Here is a 13,866-nt window from a genome sequence, read left to right on the forward strand (position 1 = left end):
AAATAAATAGTCGTAAATATGTACAAACATATATACATATACATAAAGCTGCACACAGTGAGTGCTCAATAAATATGACTGAATGTGAATATACTTGTATATTCTATATAAGCTCGTTGTGGACAGGGAATGTGTCTATTTATTCTTGAACTGTACTCTCCCAAGCGCTTAGTACGGTGCTCTGCATCATCATCATCATCATCATCGATCGTATTTACTGAGCGCTTACTATGTGCAGAGCACTGTACTAAGTGCTTGGGAAGTACAAATTGGCAATATATAGAGACAGTCCCTACCCAACAGTGGGCTCACAGTCTAAAAGGGGAGACAGAGAACAAAACCAAACATACTAACAAAATAAAATAAATAGAATAGATATGTACAAGTAAAATACATAGAGTAATAAATATGTACAAACATATATACATATACATAAAGCTGCACACAGTGAGTGCTCAATAAATACGACTGAATGTGAATACACTTGTATATTCTGTATAAGCTCGTTGTGGACAGGGAATGTGTCTATTTATTCTTGAACTGTACTCTCCCAAGCGCTTAGTACGGTGCTCTGCATCATCATCATCATCATCGATCGTATTTATTGAGCGCTTACTATGTGCAGAGCACTGTACTAAGTGCTTGGGAAGTACAAATTGGCAATATATAGAGACAGTCCCTACCCAACAGTGGGCTCACAGTCTAAAAGGGGAGACAGAGAACAAAACCAAACATACTAACAAAATAAAATAAATAGAATAGATATGTACAAGTAAAATAGAGTAATAAATATGTACAAACACATATACATATATCTGCACACAGTGAGTGCTCAATAAATACGACTGAATGTGAATATACTTGTACATATCTATTCTATTTATTTTATTTTGCTAGTATGTTTGATTTTGTTCTCTGTCTCCCCCTTTTAGACTGTGAGCCCACTGTTGGGTAGGGACTGTCTCTAGATGTTGCCAATTTGTACTTCCCAAGCGCTTAGTACAGTGCTCTGCACACAGTAAGCGCTCAATAAATACGATTGATGATGATGATGATGAAACTTCGCTGTGAGGGCGTACGTCTGTATAAGCTCGTTGTGGACAGGGAATGTGCCTATTTATTCTTGAACTGTACTCTCCCAAGCGCTTAGTACGGTGCTCTCCACACAGTGAGTGCTCAATAAATACGATTGAATGTGAATATACTCGTACATATCTATTCTATTTGTTTTATTTTGTTAGTATGTTCGGTTTTGATCTCTGTCTCCCCCTTTTAGACTGTGAGCCCACTGGTGGGTAGGGACTGTCTCTAGATGTTGCCGACTTGGACTTCCCAAGCGCGTAGTACAGTGCTCTGCACACAGTAAGCGCTCAATCAATCAATCAATCAATCAATCGTATTTATTGAGCGCTTACTATGTGCAGAGCACTGTACTAAGCGCTTGGGAAGTACAAATTGGCATCACATAGGGACAGTCCCTACCCAACAGTGGGCTTACAGTCTAAAAGCTCACAGTCTAAAAGCTCAATATATACGATTGACGATGATGATGATGAGGAGGAGGAGGAGGAGGAGGAGGAGGAGGTGGCGGGCGGGCTACCTTCTTGATGTCGGCCAGGATGCTGTGGCCGTCCACGTAGGCGTCCCCCGCCGTGACGCTCTCGTCGCCCGTGAGCATCTTGAAGGTGGTGGTCTTGCCAGCCCCGTTGAAGCCCAGCAGGCCGAAACACTCGCCCTTGCCGACGGCCAGGGAGATCCGGTCCACGGCCAGGAGGCAGCCGCTGCCCCCGTACACCTGGGGAGGGAGGGCCGAGGGGTGGGCTCGGTGAGGGCCACGGGGCCCGCGGGCGGCAGCGGGGACCCCCTGCCCTCCAGCCCTGCCGTCCAACAGTCTACCTTGGTGAGCTCCTTGATGACCAGGGGGCTGCTCGGAGCGGACGGCAGCTCGGGAGGGGACTCCAGGACTTTCTTACGCTCATCAGCCACGTCCCGGTCTTCAGGCAATGGGGCCGCCCGTTCTAGCAGCTGCGCCTGCGCCACGACATGCAACCCACACTCACCCTGGTCTCAGGGCATCCGTGCACACGCACGTGTAGGCTTTTTCTAGTGGTATTTGTTAAGCGCTTACTATGTTCCAGGCATTGTACTAAGTGCTGGATAATCTTTTAGACTGTGAGCCCAGTGTTGGGTAGGGACTGTCTATGTTGCCAATTTGTACTTCCCAAGCGCTTAGTACAGTGCTCTGCACATAATAAGCGCTCAATAAATATGGTTGATTGATAATCAGGTTGGATGCTGCCCCCATTCCCCAGTCCATTCTCACAGTCTTAATCCTATGGAGAAGCAGCGTGGCTCAGTGGAAAGAGCCCGGGCTTTGGAGCCAGAGGTCATGGGTTCAAACCCCGGCTCCGCCACTTGTCAGCTGTGTGACTTTGGGCAAGTCACTTCACTTCTCTGGGCCTCAGTTCCCTCATCTGTAAAATGGGGATTAAGACTGTGAGCCCCCCCGTGGGACAACCTGATCACCTTGTAACCTCCCCAGCGCTTAGAACCGTGCTTTGCACATAGTTAGCGCTTAATAAATGCCATCATTATTATTTATTTATTATTTACACTCACTGTCTCAGATTCCTCAACTCCAACTCTCTCCTAGACCCCCTATAATCTGGTTTCCGTCCGCTACACTCCACCGAAACTGCCCTCTCAAAGGTCACCAATGACCTCCTGCTTGCCAAATCCAACGGCTCCTACTCTAGCCTAATCGTCCTCGACCTCTCAGCTGCCTTCGACACTGCAGACCACCCCCTTCTCCTCAACACGCTATCCAACCTTGGCTTCACAGACTCCGTCCTCTCTTGGTTCTCCTCTTATCTCTCCGGCCGTTCATTCTCAGTCTCCTTTGCGGGCTCCTCCTTCCCCTCCCATCCCATTACCGTAGGGGTTCCTCAAGGGCCAGTTCTTGGTCCCCTTCTGTTCTCCATCTACACTCACTCCCTTGGTGAACTCATTTGCTCCCACGGCTCCAACTATCATCTCTACGCTGATGACACCCAAATCTACATCTCCGCCCCTGCTCTCTCTCCCTCCCTCCAGGCTCCTTTCTCCTCCTGCCTTCAGGACATCTCCATCTGGATGTCTGCCCGCCATCTAAAACTCAACCTGTTCAAGAGTGAGCTCCTTATCCTCCCTCCCAAACCCTGTCCTCTCCCTGAATTTCCCGTCACTGTGGACGGCACTACCATCCTTCCCGTCTCACAAGCCCGCAACCTTGGTGTCATCCTCGACTCCGCTCTCTCATTCACCCCTCACATCCAATCCGCCACCAAAACCTGCCAGTCTCACCTCCGGAACATCGCCAGGATCCGCCCTTTCCTCTCCACCCAAACCGCTACCTTGCTGGTTCAGTCTCTCATCCTATCCCGACTGGATGACTGCATCAGCCTCCTCTCTGATCTCCCATCCTCCTGTCTCTCCCCGCTTCAGTCTATACTTCACTCTGCTGCCCGGATTATCTTCGTAAGGAAACGCTCTGGGCATGTCACTTCCCCTCCTCAAAAATCTCCAGTCAGGCACTTCCAATAATCTGCCAATAATCTGCAACCACGTTCCCAGCTCAACCATCAGCAACCTGATCCAAGTGTCCCTTCCCTCCGAAGTGACCCCCTCTCTCCCGATACCTGCCGCTGACACCTTACTCACGTCCTACCGCTTGCCCGGAACTCCCTTCCCCTTCAGATCCGGCAGAACACCGCTCTCCAAAGCCCTTATGAGCGCGCAGTAAGCGCTCAATAAATACCACAGTCTCCCCCTTTTAGACTGCGAGCCCACTGTTGGGTAGGGACCGTCTCTATATGTTGCCAACTTGTACTTCCCAAGCGCTTAGTACAGTGCTCTGTACACAGTAAGCGCTCAATAAATACAACTGATTGATTGATTGATTGACTGATTTACTCACCTCCTCCAGGCCTTCCCTGACTGCCCTCACATCTATTCCCTGTAGGCTTTAAGTTCCTCGTGGGCAGGAATCTTACCAACTCTACAGAAACAGCACGGCGTAGTGGATAGAGCATGGGCCCGGGGGTCAGAAGGTCATGGGTTCTAATCCCGGCTCCTCCACTTGTCTGTTGTGTGACCTTGGGCAGATCGTTTTACTTCTCTGTGCCTCAGTTATCTCATCTGTAAAATGGGGATTAAGACCAGGAGCCCCACGCAGGACAGGGACTGTGTCCAACCCGATTTGTCTTGTATCCAGTCCAGTGCTTAGTGCAGTGCCTTGCACGCAGTAAGAGCCTAACAAGAACCGTAATTATTATTATTATTATCATCTCAGTAGAGGGTGTGGGGAGGGAATGGGTGTCAGGTATTGGGCTGAAGTTGGAGAAGGGGCCTGGGGTGGGGAGTGTTCATTTTTCATGGTATTTATTGAGTGCTGACTTGGTGTCAGGCACAGTGGGGGAAGGCAGAGGGGGATCAGATTGGACCCAGTCCCTGCCCTGTCCCTCATGTCCCACGGTCCCGTCGTCGGGTACGGACCGTCTCTACATGTTGCCGACTTGTACTTCCCAAGCGCTTAGTACAGTGCTCTGCACACAGTAAGCGCTCAACAAATACGATTGAACATGGGGCTCGCCATCCAAAATGGAGTGAGAGGCAGAGCTCTTATCCCCATTTTACAGAGGAGAAAATTGAGGCCCAGAGAGGCCAAGTGGCTGTCCCGAGGACAGGCGGGGGCAGAGCTGTCCTAGTCTCCCGGCCCAGGTTCTCTCCACTGGGCCACGCTATTATCCCCATTTGACAGAGGAAGAGACCGAGGCCCAGAGAGGTTGAGAGACTTCCCCGAGGTCGCCCAGTGGGCCGGGGCGGGGCTGGACTAGAAGCTGGGGATCCGGCTTTCTGGCCCCGGGTTCTCTCCACTGGGTTACGCTGCCTCTCGCCCCACTGAAAAGAGGAGGAAACTGAGGCAGAGGGATGGAGAGGCTTGTCCAGAGTAACACAGCAGGCCGGGGGAGGGCTGGAAGCCGGGGCTCCGGTCGCCCGGGCCCAGGTAGCCGGCGCCCAATCAATCAATTGTATTTATTGAGCGCTTACTGTGTGCAGAGCACTGTACTAAGCGCTTGGGAAGGACAAGTTGGTAACATATAGAGACGGTCCCTACCCAACAGCGGGCTCACGGTCACGGGCCGCCTGGCCCCGGCCCACTCACCCACTTGCGCCTCCTGCACGTGCCCCACACCAGCCTCCGCAGCCTCCAGAGGAGGTCGGCCTCGACGAGGAACAGCAGCAGGAGGAAGCAGACGCCCTGGACGGCCATGGAGGTCAGGTACGTCCCGATCCCCGGAGTCTCCCACGCGAAGAAATCCAGCTGGTAGCTAATGTCTGGATGGGGGGGAATCGGAACGGAGCCCGCTGTCAGCGGCAGCTCGGAGGGGAGCCTGGGGGGCCGGTCCCCTCCGCTCGCCTGCGGCCAGAACCGGGAGATTTGATGGAGCCGAGGGAAGCCCGGGGGGCAGGGGAGGGGTGGGAAGGGTCCTCCCTCCCGTCTGCAGCCAGATCTGGTGAAGCGCTGTACCCCGGGGCACTGCCCCCAGCCCGCCCGCAGTCGGTGCCCGCGTCGGGCAGTTCGAGAGAGGGGCTGCCGCTGGCATCGGGGAGGGGAGGGAGAGGCTGCAGGTTGAAATTTGGAAAAGCTCGTCACCCCGGGGTGGTGGAAGGGGCCAATCATCATCATCATCATCAATCGTATTTATTGAGCGCTTACTATGTGCAGAGCACTGTACTAAGCGCTTGGGAAGTACAAATTGGCAACATATAGAGACAGTCCCTACCCAACAGTGGGCTCACAGTCTAAAAGGGGGAGACAGAGAACAAAACCAAACATACTAACAAAATAAAATAAATACAATAGATACGTACAAATAAAATAGAGTAAAAAAATATGTACAAGCATATATACATATATACAGGTGCTGTGGGGAAGGGAAGGAGGTAAGATGGGGTGGATGGAGAGGGGGACGAGGCGGAGAGGAAGGAAGGGGCTCAGTCTGGGAAGGCCTCCTGGAGGAGGTGAGCTCTCAGGCCAATGCACCTAACTCCTCCCTGCGTGGGGGGCTGAAGAGGGAGAAAACAGCGGACCATCCCATCCTTTTCGGGGACAGGGGGACAATGGACTGACCCCTCCCTGGGGAGGGAGAGAGGGAAAACAGTGGACGGTGTGGTTGGGTAGGTGGGAGGGCAGAAGGGGAGGCCAGGACTGGGTGGGAGGGCGGGAGGTGGAGAGCGGGAATGTATTCATTCATTCATTCCTATTTACTGAGCGCTTACTGTGTGCAAAGCACTGTACTAAGCGCTTGGGAGAGTACATACAACAACAGACATATTCTTTTAGACTGTGAGCCCACTGTTGGGTAGGGACTGTCTCTATATGTTGCCAATTTGTACTTCCCAAGCGCTTAGTAAGCGCTCAATAAATACGACTGATGATGATTCCCTGCCCAAGCAGGAGGCTGGGACTGGGTGGGAGGGCGGAAGGCAGGGAGCAGGAAGACAGAGCGGGAGGTCGGGATTCGGAGGGAGGCGGGATAGTGGGGAGGACAGGACTGGGGGAGGCAGGGCGGTTGCGGGGGGCGGGGGCAGGTCACTCACTGAAGGCCTTGCAGATGAAAACAGCCTCCACGGAGGAGGTGCAGAACTGGATGAACTCGTAGTTCTGGTAGAAGAGGCTGACGCACTGGCCCAGGCAGTAGTTGGGCAGCACCAGGAACACCTTGTCCAGAGTCCGCGAGAGGTCCAGTAGTCCGAGCTCTGCAGGGACCACCACAGCCCACTGGCTCCAGACCCCAGCCTTCCGCCTCTGGGAAGCCTCCCCTGATTCACCTCCAGTTCCCCGATCCATCCATCAATCGATAGTACTGATTGAGTGCTTACCATGGCAGAGCACTGTTCTAAGCGCCTGGGAGAGTCTAACATAGCCACGTCAACCCAGTAACCGCCCTGAAGTCCCCACCACTTTATCCCGTCTGTGGCACATGTGCGTGTGCGGATTCGCAGTGTCCTATTTCTTGACACCTGGCCGCACCTGGTGATAACTAGCCCAGCTGTTTGGTCCGGATGTGTCCGCGCTGCTTCCTGCTTCATCCTTGTCCTTTTCCAGGCTTTCCCAGCCTGGAAACCATCTAGAACACTCTCTCTCTCTCTCTCTCTTCCCCAGGAGATTGAAATCACCATCAAGGCAGGAGTGCGTGGGTACCTTGCTTGCCCTGAACTCACCCAAACCCCGAATACTGGGCACCTGCTGGGTACAGAGTGCTATACTGGGCGCCTACTATACGCAGAGCGCTCTGCAGGGCGCCTACCATGTGCACAGCACTGTAATGAACACCTACTGTATGCCCTTCCTTACTGGCTCACCCTTCTGCTCTCTAAGGAAAGGATTCGGGGAGAGCGTAGGGGGTGGGTAGGGAGGGGTGGGGGTGGGGGTCCCTCACCTGGGATGGACATGATGGTGATGGCGAGGAAGGCGGCGGTGCCCGTGAGGATGTTGAAGACGGTGAGGCGGGTGTAGGCCGTGGCGGCCACAGAGAAGCAGAAGCTGAGCAGGTACATGAGGGGGATGACGGCCCAGCCGTACAGCAAGAAGACCAGCATCACGTCCGCCAGGTGCCTGTCGTGGGTGAACGCTTCCACGTCGAAGGCCTGGAAGACCACCTGGGGGTGGGGGAAGGAGACAGGGGGCCGGGGAGGGGAGACGGGGGTGGGGGTAGAGGTGCACAGAGTTGAGCGAATATCCCACAGAACCGGAGGAAAGGAGGCATCCGGCCCAGTTCAGCTGGCCACTTGCCGCCGCCGTCCATCGCCTTACCTCCCTCCCTCTCTCTGGCCCCTTTCCTCCGGCTCCCGGCTCGTCCCTGAGGAGGCCCAGGCTGGACCACAGCCTTCAGCCGCCTCTTCTGGCTCCAGCTCTCTGCTCACGGTCCCCCCGAATTATAGGGGGGCCATGGCGTCGGACCCATGAGGGGGTGGGGCCGGCTCACGCCAGGAGCGGCAGGGCTGACAATCGAGGGTGAGCTGAGCACGGGGAAGGGCGGCCTAGGCACGGCCCCCGAGATTCCAGCCCCGGGACCGCCGTAACCAGGACCCTGCTCCCTGCCTAACTCCCGTCCGAGCCACAGCACTTAGGTCCACATTTCTAATTTATTTATTTATATTAATGTCTGTCTTCCCCCTCTAGACTGTAAATTCACTGTGGACAGGGAATGTGTCTGTTCTATTGTTCTACTGTCCCCTCCCAAGAGGTTAGTACAGTGCTCTGCACATGGAAAGTGCTCAATAAATGCGATTGACTGATTGACTGAACCTCCTGGGAGTCCCTGACACCCCCTCACCTCACGGCAGTCAGGATGGGCCCGGCCCAGTCCAAACAACTAGACGGGCACTGGGACCAGATAAGGGGCCGGTCGGTCCGCTCTCAGCCAGGACAAGGGGAAGGTTTGGGTTTGGCATCGGGCCATCCCGGTTTTCCACCAATTCCCAGCGGGCCAGGCTGCTGGGCAGATTGCCCTGTGGTGGACCTCTAGTGATTGGGGGCTTCTTGGGTGATGTCACGAGAGGGTGGGAATAAGACACCGGGTGACGTCAATGTGGCTGACTTCGAGCGACAGGTGTCATCACATGGGGTGGGATGTTGTCCCGAGGTGACCCTTGGGTACCGGCCATCTCAAGGTCAAAAGCTATCTCGTGACCACCGGAGCCAGCAGGCGGAACTCGGAAGTGAGGGTGGGATACTGCCCCCACGACCAAATCTGCTAGATTGACAGCCCAAGCTGGGAATACAGAAGGTGTCCCTCGCCCCCGTGCCAATCAAATTAGGTATGGAGGAGGCGGGGAGGGCAGAGATTGGATAGACTGAGGCCGGAAGCTGGAATGGCCTAGGGGCACAGGCAATAAATACCTGTCGCCTCTGACCTTCGGGGTCAGAACACCAAGACACTCAGCAGCAGGAGCAGCAGCCCACGTGTCTCTCCCTGCCCAGAAGGCCAGATGCCCGCTCTACAACCAGAACCAACACACTGAGGCAAGGGCCGCGGGATGGGCGAGTGGCTCGTGGGTGGGACCCAGGTACCCCGCCGCTGATGGGAATTAGGAGTGGATTCCTCCCATGTAGGGAGAGCACACTGTGAGAGCTAGTCGCCCACCACGTGCGTGGGTAATGTAATGAATTCTTCCCATGTGGGAAAGTAAGTGGATTCTTCCCGAGTGGGAAGTGCACATGGGTGAGAGTTAACCAACTCACCCATGCGCGATTAACGGATGATTGTGTTCCTCCCGTGTAGGGAAGCTCTAATATTGCTAATTGATTATATTCTTCCCGAAAGGGAAGCTCAATCCACTGCGCCTAAACAATTACATAAATTCAATTCGCCTCGCGGAATAAATTTTATATAAAACTTAGGCTTTCCGTTCCCGGCCTCTCTCTCTCTCTCGCCTCGCCGATCACTGAACGAACCCGTCCCCGGACGACGGGTGACAGATGTGTGTGTGTGTGTTGGGGTTAAAGTTGAGGGGAGCAGGGGCCAAAGTGTGAATAATAATAACAACAATGGTATTTGTAAAGCACTTCAGCGCTTAGAACAGTGCTTTGCACATAGTAAGTGCTTAATAAATGTCATTATTATTATTATTATTATTATTATTATTATTATGTGTCAATCTCTGTTCTAAGTGCGGACATAGATACCAGCTAATCAGGCTGGACACAGACCCTGTCCCACCTGGTGCTCACTGTCTGAATTCGCAATTTACAGATGAGGTACCTGAGGCCCAGAGAAGTTAAATGACTTGCCCAAGGTTACACTGCAGACATGTGGCGGAGCCAGGATTAGAACTCAGGTCTTTCCGACTCCCAGGCATGTGCTCTATCCACTTGGCCAGGCTGTTTCCCTGATGATCACCCACCCTGAGCAGGGACCACAGGGTGCGGTGCAGAGAGCAGGGCAGAGCGGGCAGGGCTGCGAGGCAGGAGACCTGGGTTCCAGTCCCGGCAGGCCGCGGGCCCGGGGGGAGGCGGACGGATGAATGGACGGAAGGAGAGGCCCCGGCCTTACCAGGATCAGCAGGCAGGGCACGAGGAAGTTGATGAGGTCCCACAGCAGGGCGGAGAGCCAGAAGTTGACGGCGTAGACCCCGCTGACAAACTGGACGTGCTTGGCCTTGCTGGCCCGCTCGCTGACCAGCAGCAGGGAGAAAGTGCTCGCCAGGGAGGCCATGCCGTACAGCAGGTTGATGGAAATGGCGAAGCCCGTCTGGCCCCTGGCAGATAGACAGACCGCATGTGATGAGGCCCCTCCTTCCGGCTTCCCTCCTCCTCGTCCCCTCAAAGTAACGTGGAAAGTGTCGGGAAAGAAAAGCACCCTGTCTCCCCTCCCCCCGCCCCATCTCTTGCCCCGAATGACCTGGCTACCTAATTTCATCCAAGAAGTTAAAACCACCAGGTATGCTCCCCATAAAATCTCCCCAGCTCCTCTCCAGTCCCTCCGTCCCCCTGCCCCTTCTTCGACGCTCCCATCTTTCCCAGACGAACCTCAAGAGGAGATCTCCCATCTCCTCTCCAAATCTACCCCCTCCACCTGCACTTCCGATCCCACCCCTTCGCACCTTACCATAACCCTTGCCCCCTCCCTTCTTCCCTCTCTGACTGCCATCTTCAACTGTTCACTCTCCAACAGCTTCTTCCCCACTGTTTTCAAACACGCTCATGTCTCTCCTATCCTAAAAAAACCCCTCCCTTGACCTCACGGCTCCCTCCACTTATCACCCCATCTTCCTCCTCCCACTCCTCTCCAAACTCTTTGAGCCGTCTACAGCCACTGCCTCCGCTTCCTCCTTCCATTCTCTAACTGATGATGACCTCCTTGCCAATTCCAATGGCCTCTACTCTATCCTAATCCTCAATCTCTCAGCTGCCTTTGACACTGTCGACCGCTCCCTTCTCCTGGAAACTTTACCCAACCTTGGCATTCCTGGCACTGTCCTCTCCTGGTTCTCCTCCTGTCTCTCTGGCAGCTCATTCTCAGTCTCTTTCACGGGCTCCTCCTTTGTCTCTGTGGGAGTCCTTCAAGGCTCAGTTCTGGATCCCTTTTTATTCTCCGTCTACACCCACTCCCTTGGTGAACTCATTTGCTCCTACAGCAGCTTCAATTCCCACCTTTATGTGGTTGATTCCCGAATCTCCCTCTGCAGCCTTGACCTCTTCACTTCTCTGCAGTCTCACACTTAATAATAATAATAACGGCGGCATTTTTTAAGCGCTCACAATGTGCCAAGCACTGTTCTAAGCGCCGGGGGCGGGGGGGAACAGGGTAATCAGGTTGTCCCACGTGGGGCTCACAGTCTTAATCCTCATTTTACAGATGAGGGAACTGAGGCACAGAGAAGTCAAGTAACTTGCCCACGCACAGCTGACAAGTGGCGAAGCTGGGTTTCTGGCTCCCAAGCCCGGGCTCTTTCCACTGAGCCATGCTGCTTCTCTATTTCCTCCTGCCTTCGTGACATTTCTACTTGGATGTCGCACCCGTACTTCAAACTGAACCCGTCTGAAACGGAACTCCTCATCTTTCCGCCCAAACTCTGTCCTCCCCGTCACTGTAGTCAGCACCACCAACCTAGCGATGCCAACCTACTCACTGTCCCGCCGTCTTATCTATCTCACTGCCAACCCCTTACTCCCATCCTTCTGGCCTGGAACTCCCTCCCCGCTTCATATCCTACAGACCCCACTCTCCTCACCTTCACAGCCTAACTAAAATCGATCTCTTCCAAGAAAGCCCTCCCCGACTAAGCCCTCACCTCCCTTACTCCCTCTTCCTTCTGTGTCACCTACACACTCGGATCTGCTCATTCGCTATTCACTCAACCCCACAACCCCTATGACCATATCTGTGATTTCTTTTAATGCCCGTCTAGGCCGAAAGCTCCTCGAGGGCGGGGAACGTGCCTACTAACTCTGGTCCTCTAACCCTAGCTCTTAGTACCGTGCTGTGCGCGAAGTAAAAAAAGAAACAATTGAGAGAGCTATGGGATTACTGTTGCTCCGAAGAGGCACACGATCTATCTTCTGGTAGAAGACCTAGGAGCAGCGAGAGAGGAGGGGTGAGGGAATAGAGGGGCGGCGGGAGGGAAGGAAGACTCACTCCATGAGCTGGTCCTTGGCCGTCTCAGCGATGTTGCGGGGCTGAGGGAAGTTGCTGACGGTGATGGAGGCGTTGGGCCCCGCCAGCAGCTTGAAGAGGACGTTGTCCACCAGGGCGAGGGCCGCAGCGGGGGAATGGTAGGCCTGGTTGTTGAACAGGGCGGTGACCAGCGTGCGGTTGTCGATGCCGTCAAAGGCGGCGGCCACGATGCAGTGCTCTCGGAAAGCCCCGCCCTCCTCCGACGCCCTGAAGACCAGGAACTCCTCCAGGTCGCCTGGGGCGGGCAGACACGCTAATTAATTCATTGATTACGGGACTTGAGCACTTGCCAAACCCTGTTCTGTGCACGGCGGTGGACACAAGCTAGTCGGGTTGGACACCGTCCCCGTCCCACGCGGGGCTCACGCTCTTAATCCCCATTTTACAGACGAGGGAACCGAGGCCCAGGAAAATGAAGTGACTCGCAGGCAAGGCCACACAGCAGACAAGTGGAGCGGGCGGGATTAGAAGCCAGGTCCTTTCGATTCCCACACCTGTGTTCTACACTATGATAATAATCTCCCCCTCGTCCCCCTCTCCATCCCCCCAATCTTACCTCCTTCCCTTCCCCACAGCACCTGTATATATGTTTGTACACATTTATTACTCTATTTATTTATTTATTTTATTTGTACATATCTATTCTATTTATTTTATTTTGTTAGTATGTGTGGTTTTGTTCTCTGTCTCCCCCTTTTAGACTGTGAGCCCACTGTTGGGTAGGGACTGTCTCTATATGTTGCCAATTTGTACTTCCCAAGCGCTTAGTACAGTGCTCTGCACATAGTAAGCACTCAATAAATACGATTGATGATGATGATGACTTGAGCACTTGCCAAACACTGTTCTGTGCACGGCGGTGGACACAAGCTAGTCGGGTTGGACACCGTCCCCGTCCCACGCGGGGCTCACGCTCTTAATCCCCATTTTACAGACGAGGGAACCGAGGCCCAGGAAAATGAAGTGACTCGCAGGCAAGGCCACACAGCAGACAAGTGGAGCGGGCGGGATTAGAAGCCAGGTCCTTTCGATTCCCACACCTGTGTTCTACACTATGATAATAATCTCCCCCTCGTCCCCCTCTCCATCCCCCCAATCTTACCTCCTTCCCTTCCCCACAGCACCTGTATATATGTTTGTACACATTTATTACTCTATTTATTTATTTATTTTATTTGTACATATCTATTCTATTTATTTTATTTTGTTAGTATGTGTGGTTTTGTTCTCTGTCTCCCCCTTTTAGACTGTGAGCCCACTGTTGGGTAGGGACTGTCTCTATATGTTGCCAATTTGTACTTCCCAAGCGCTTAGTACAGTGCTCTGCACATAGTAAGCACTCAATAAATACGATTGATGATGATGATGACTTGAGCACTTGCCAAACACTGTTCTATGCACGGCGGTGGACACAAGCTAGTCGGGTTGGACACAGTCCCCGTCCCACGCGGGGCTCACGCTCTTAATCCCCATTTTACAGACGAGGGAACCGAGGCCCAGGAAAATGAAGTGACTCGCAGGCAAGGCCACACAGCAGACAAGTGGAGCGGGCGGGATTAGAAGCCAGGTCCTTCCGATTCCCACACCTGTGTTCTATACTATGATAATAATAATACACACTGTGATAATACGTATAGTATAT

The 13,866-nt window shown here is 53.5% G+C and overlaps 1 protein-coding gene across 2 annotated transcripts in view; it reads right to left on the reverse strand.

Annotated features, from left to right (window-relative positions):
- ABCA3 (ATP binding cassette subfamily A member 3) overlaps window positions 1–13,866 on the reverse strand; it is a 91,608-nt gene that overhangs the window by 5,271 nt on the left and 72,471 nt on the right. For both annotated transcript variants that reach the window (XM_038762230.1, XM_038762229.1), the window contains exons 21-27: window positions 12,186–12,459; window positions 10,101–10,305; window positions 7,485–7,704; window positions 6,643–6,801; window positions 5,204–5,376; window positions 1,897–2,031; window positions 1,601–1,795 (exon numbers count right to left, since the gene is read on the reverse strand). In XM_038762230.1, the coding sequence (XP_038618158.1) occupies window positions 1,601–1,795; window positions 1,897–2,031; window positions 5,204–5,376; window positions 6,643–6,801; window positions 7,485–7,704; window positions 10,101–10,305; window positions 12,186–12,459 (1,361 nt within the window). The remainder of the gene's footprint in view (window positions 1–1,600; window positions 1,796–1,896; window positions 2,032–5,203; window positions 5,377–6,642; window positions 6,802–7,484; window positions 7,705–10,100; window positions 10,306–12,185; window positions 12,460–13,866) is intronic.

The sequence above is a fragment of the Tachyglossus aculeatus genome, chromosome 21 (genome assembly GCF_015852505.1).
Source record: "Tachyglossus aculeatus isolate mTacAcu1 chromosome 21, mTacAcu1.pri, whole genome shotgun sequence".
Classification (NCBI taxonomy): domain Eukaryota; kingdom Metazoa; phylum Chordata; class Mammalia; order Monotremata; family Tachyglossidae; genus Tachyglossus; species Tachyglossus aculeatus.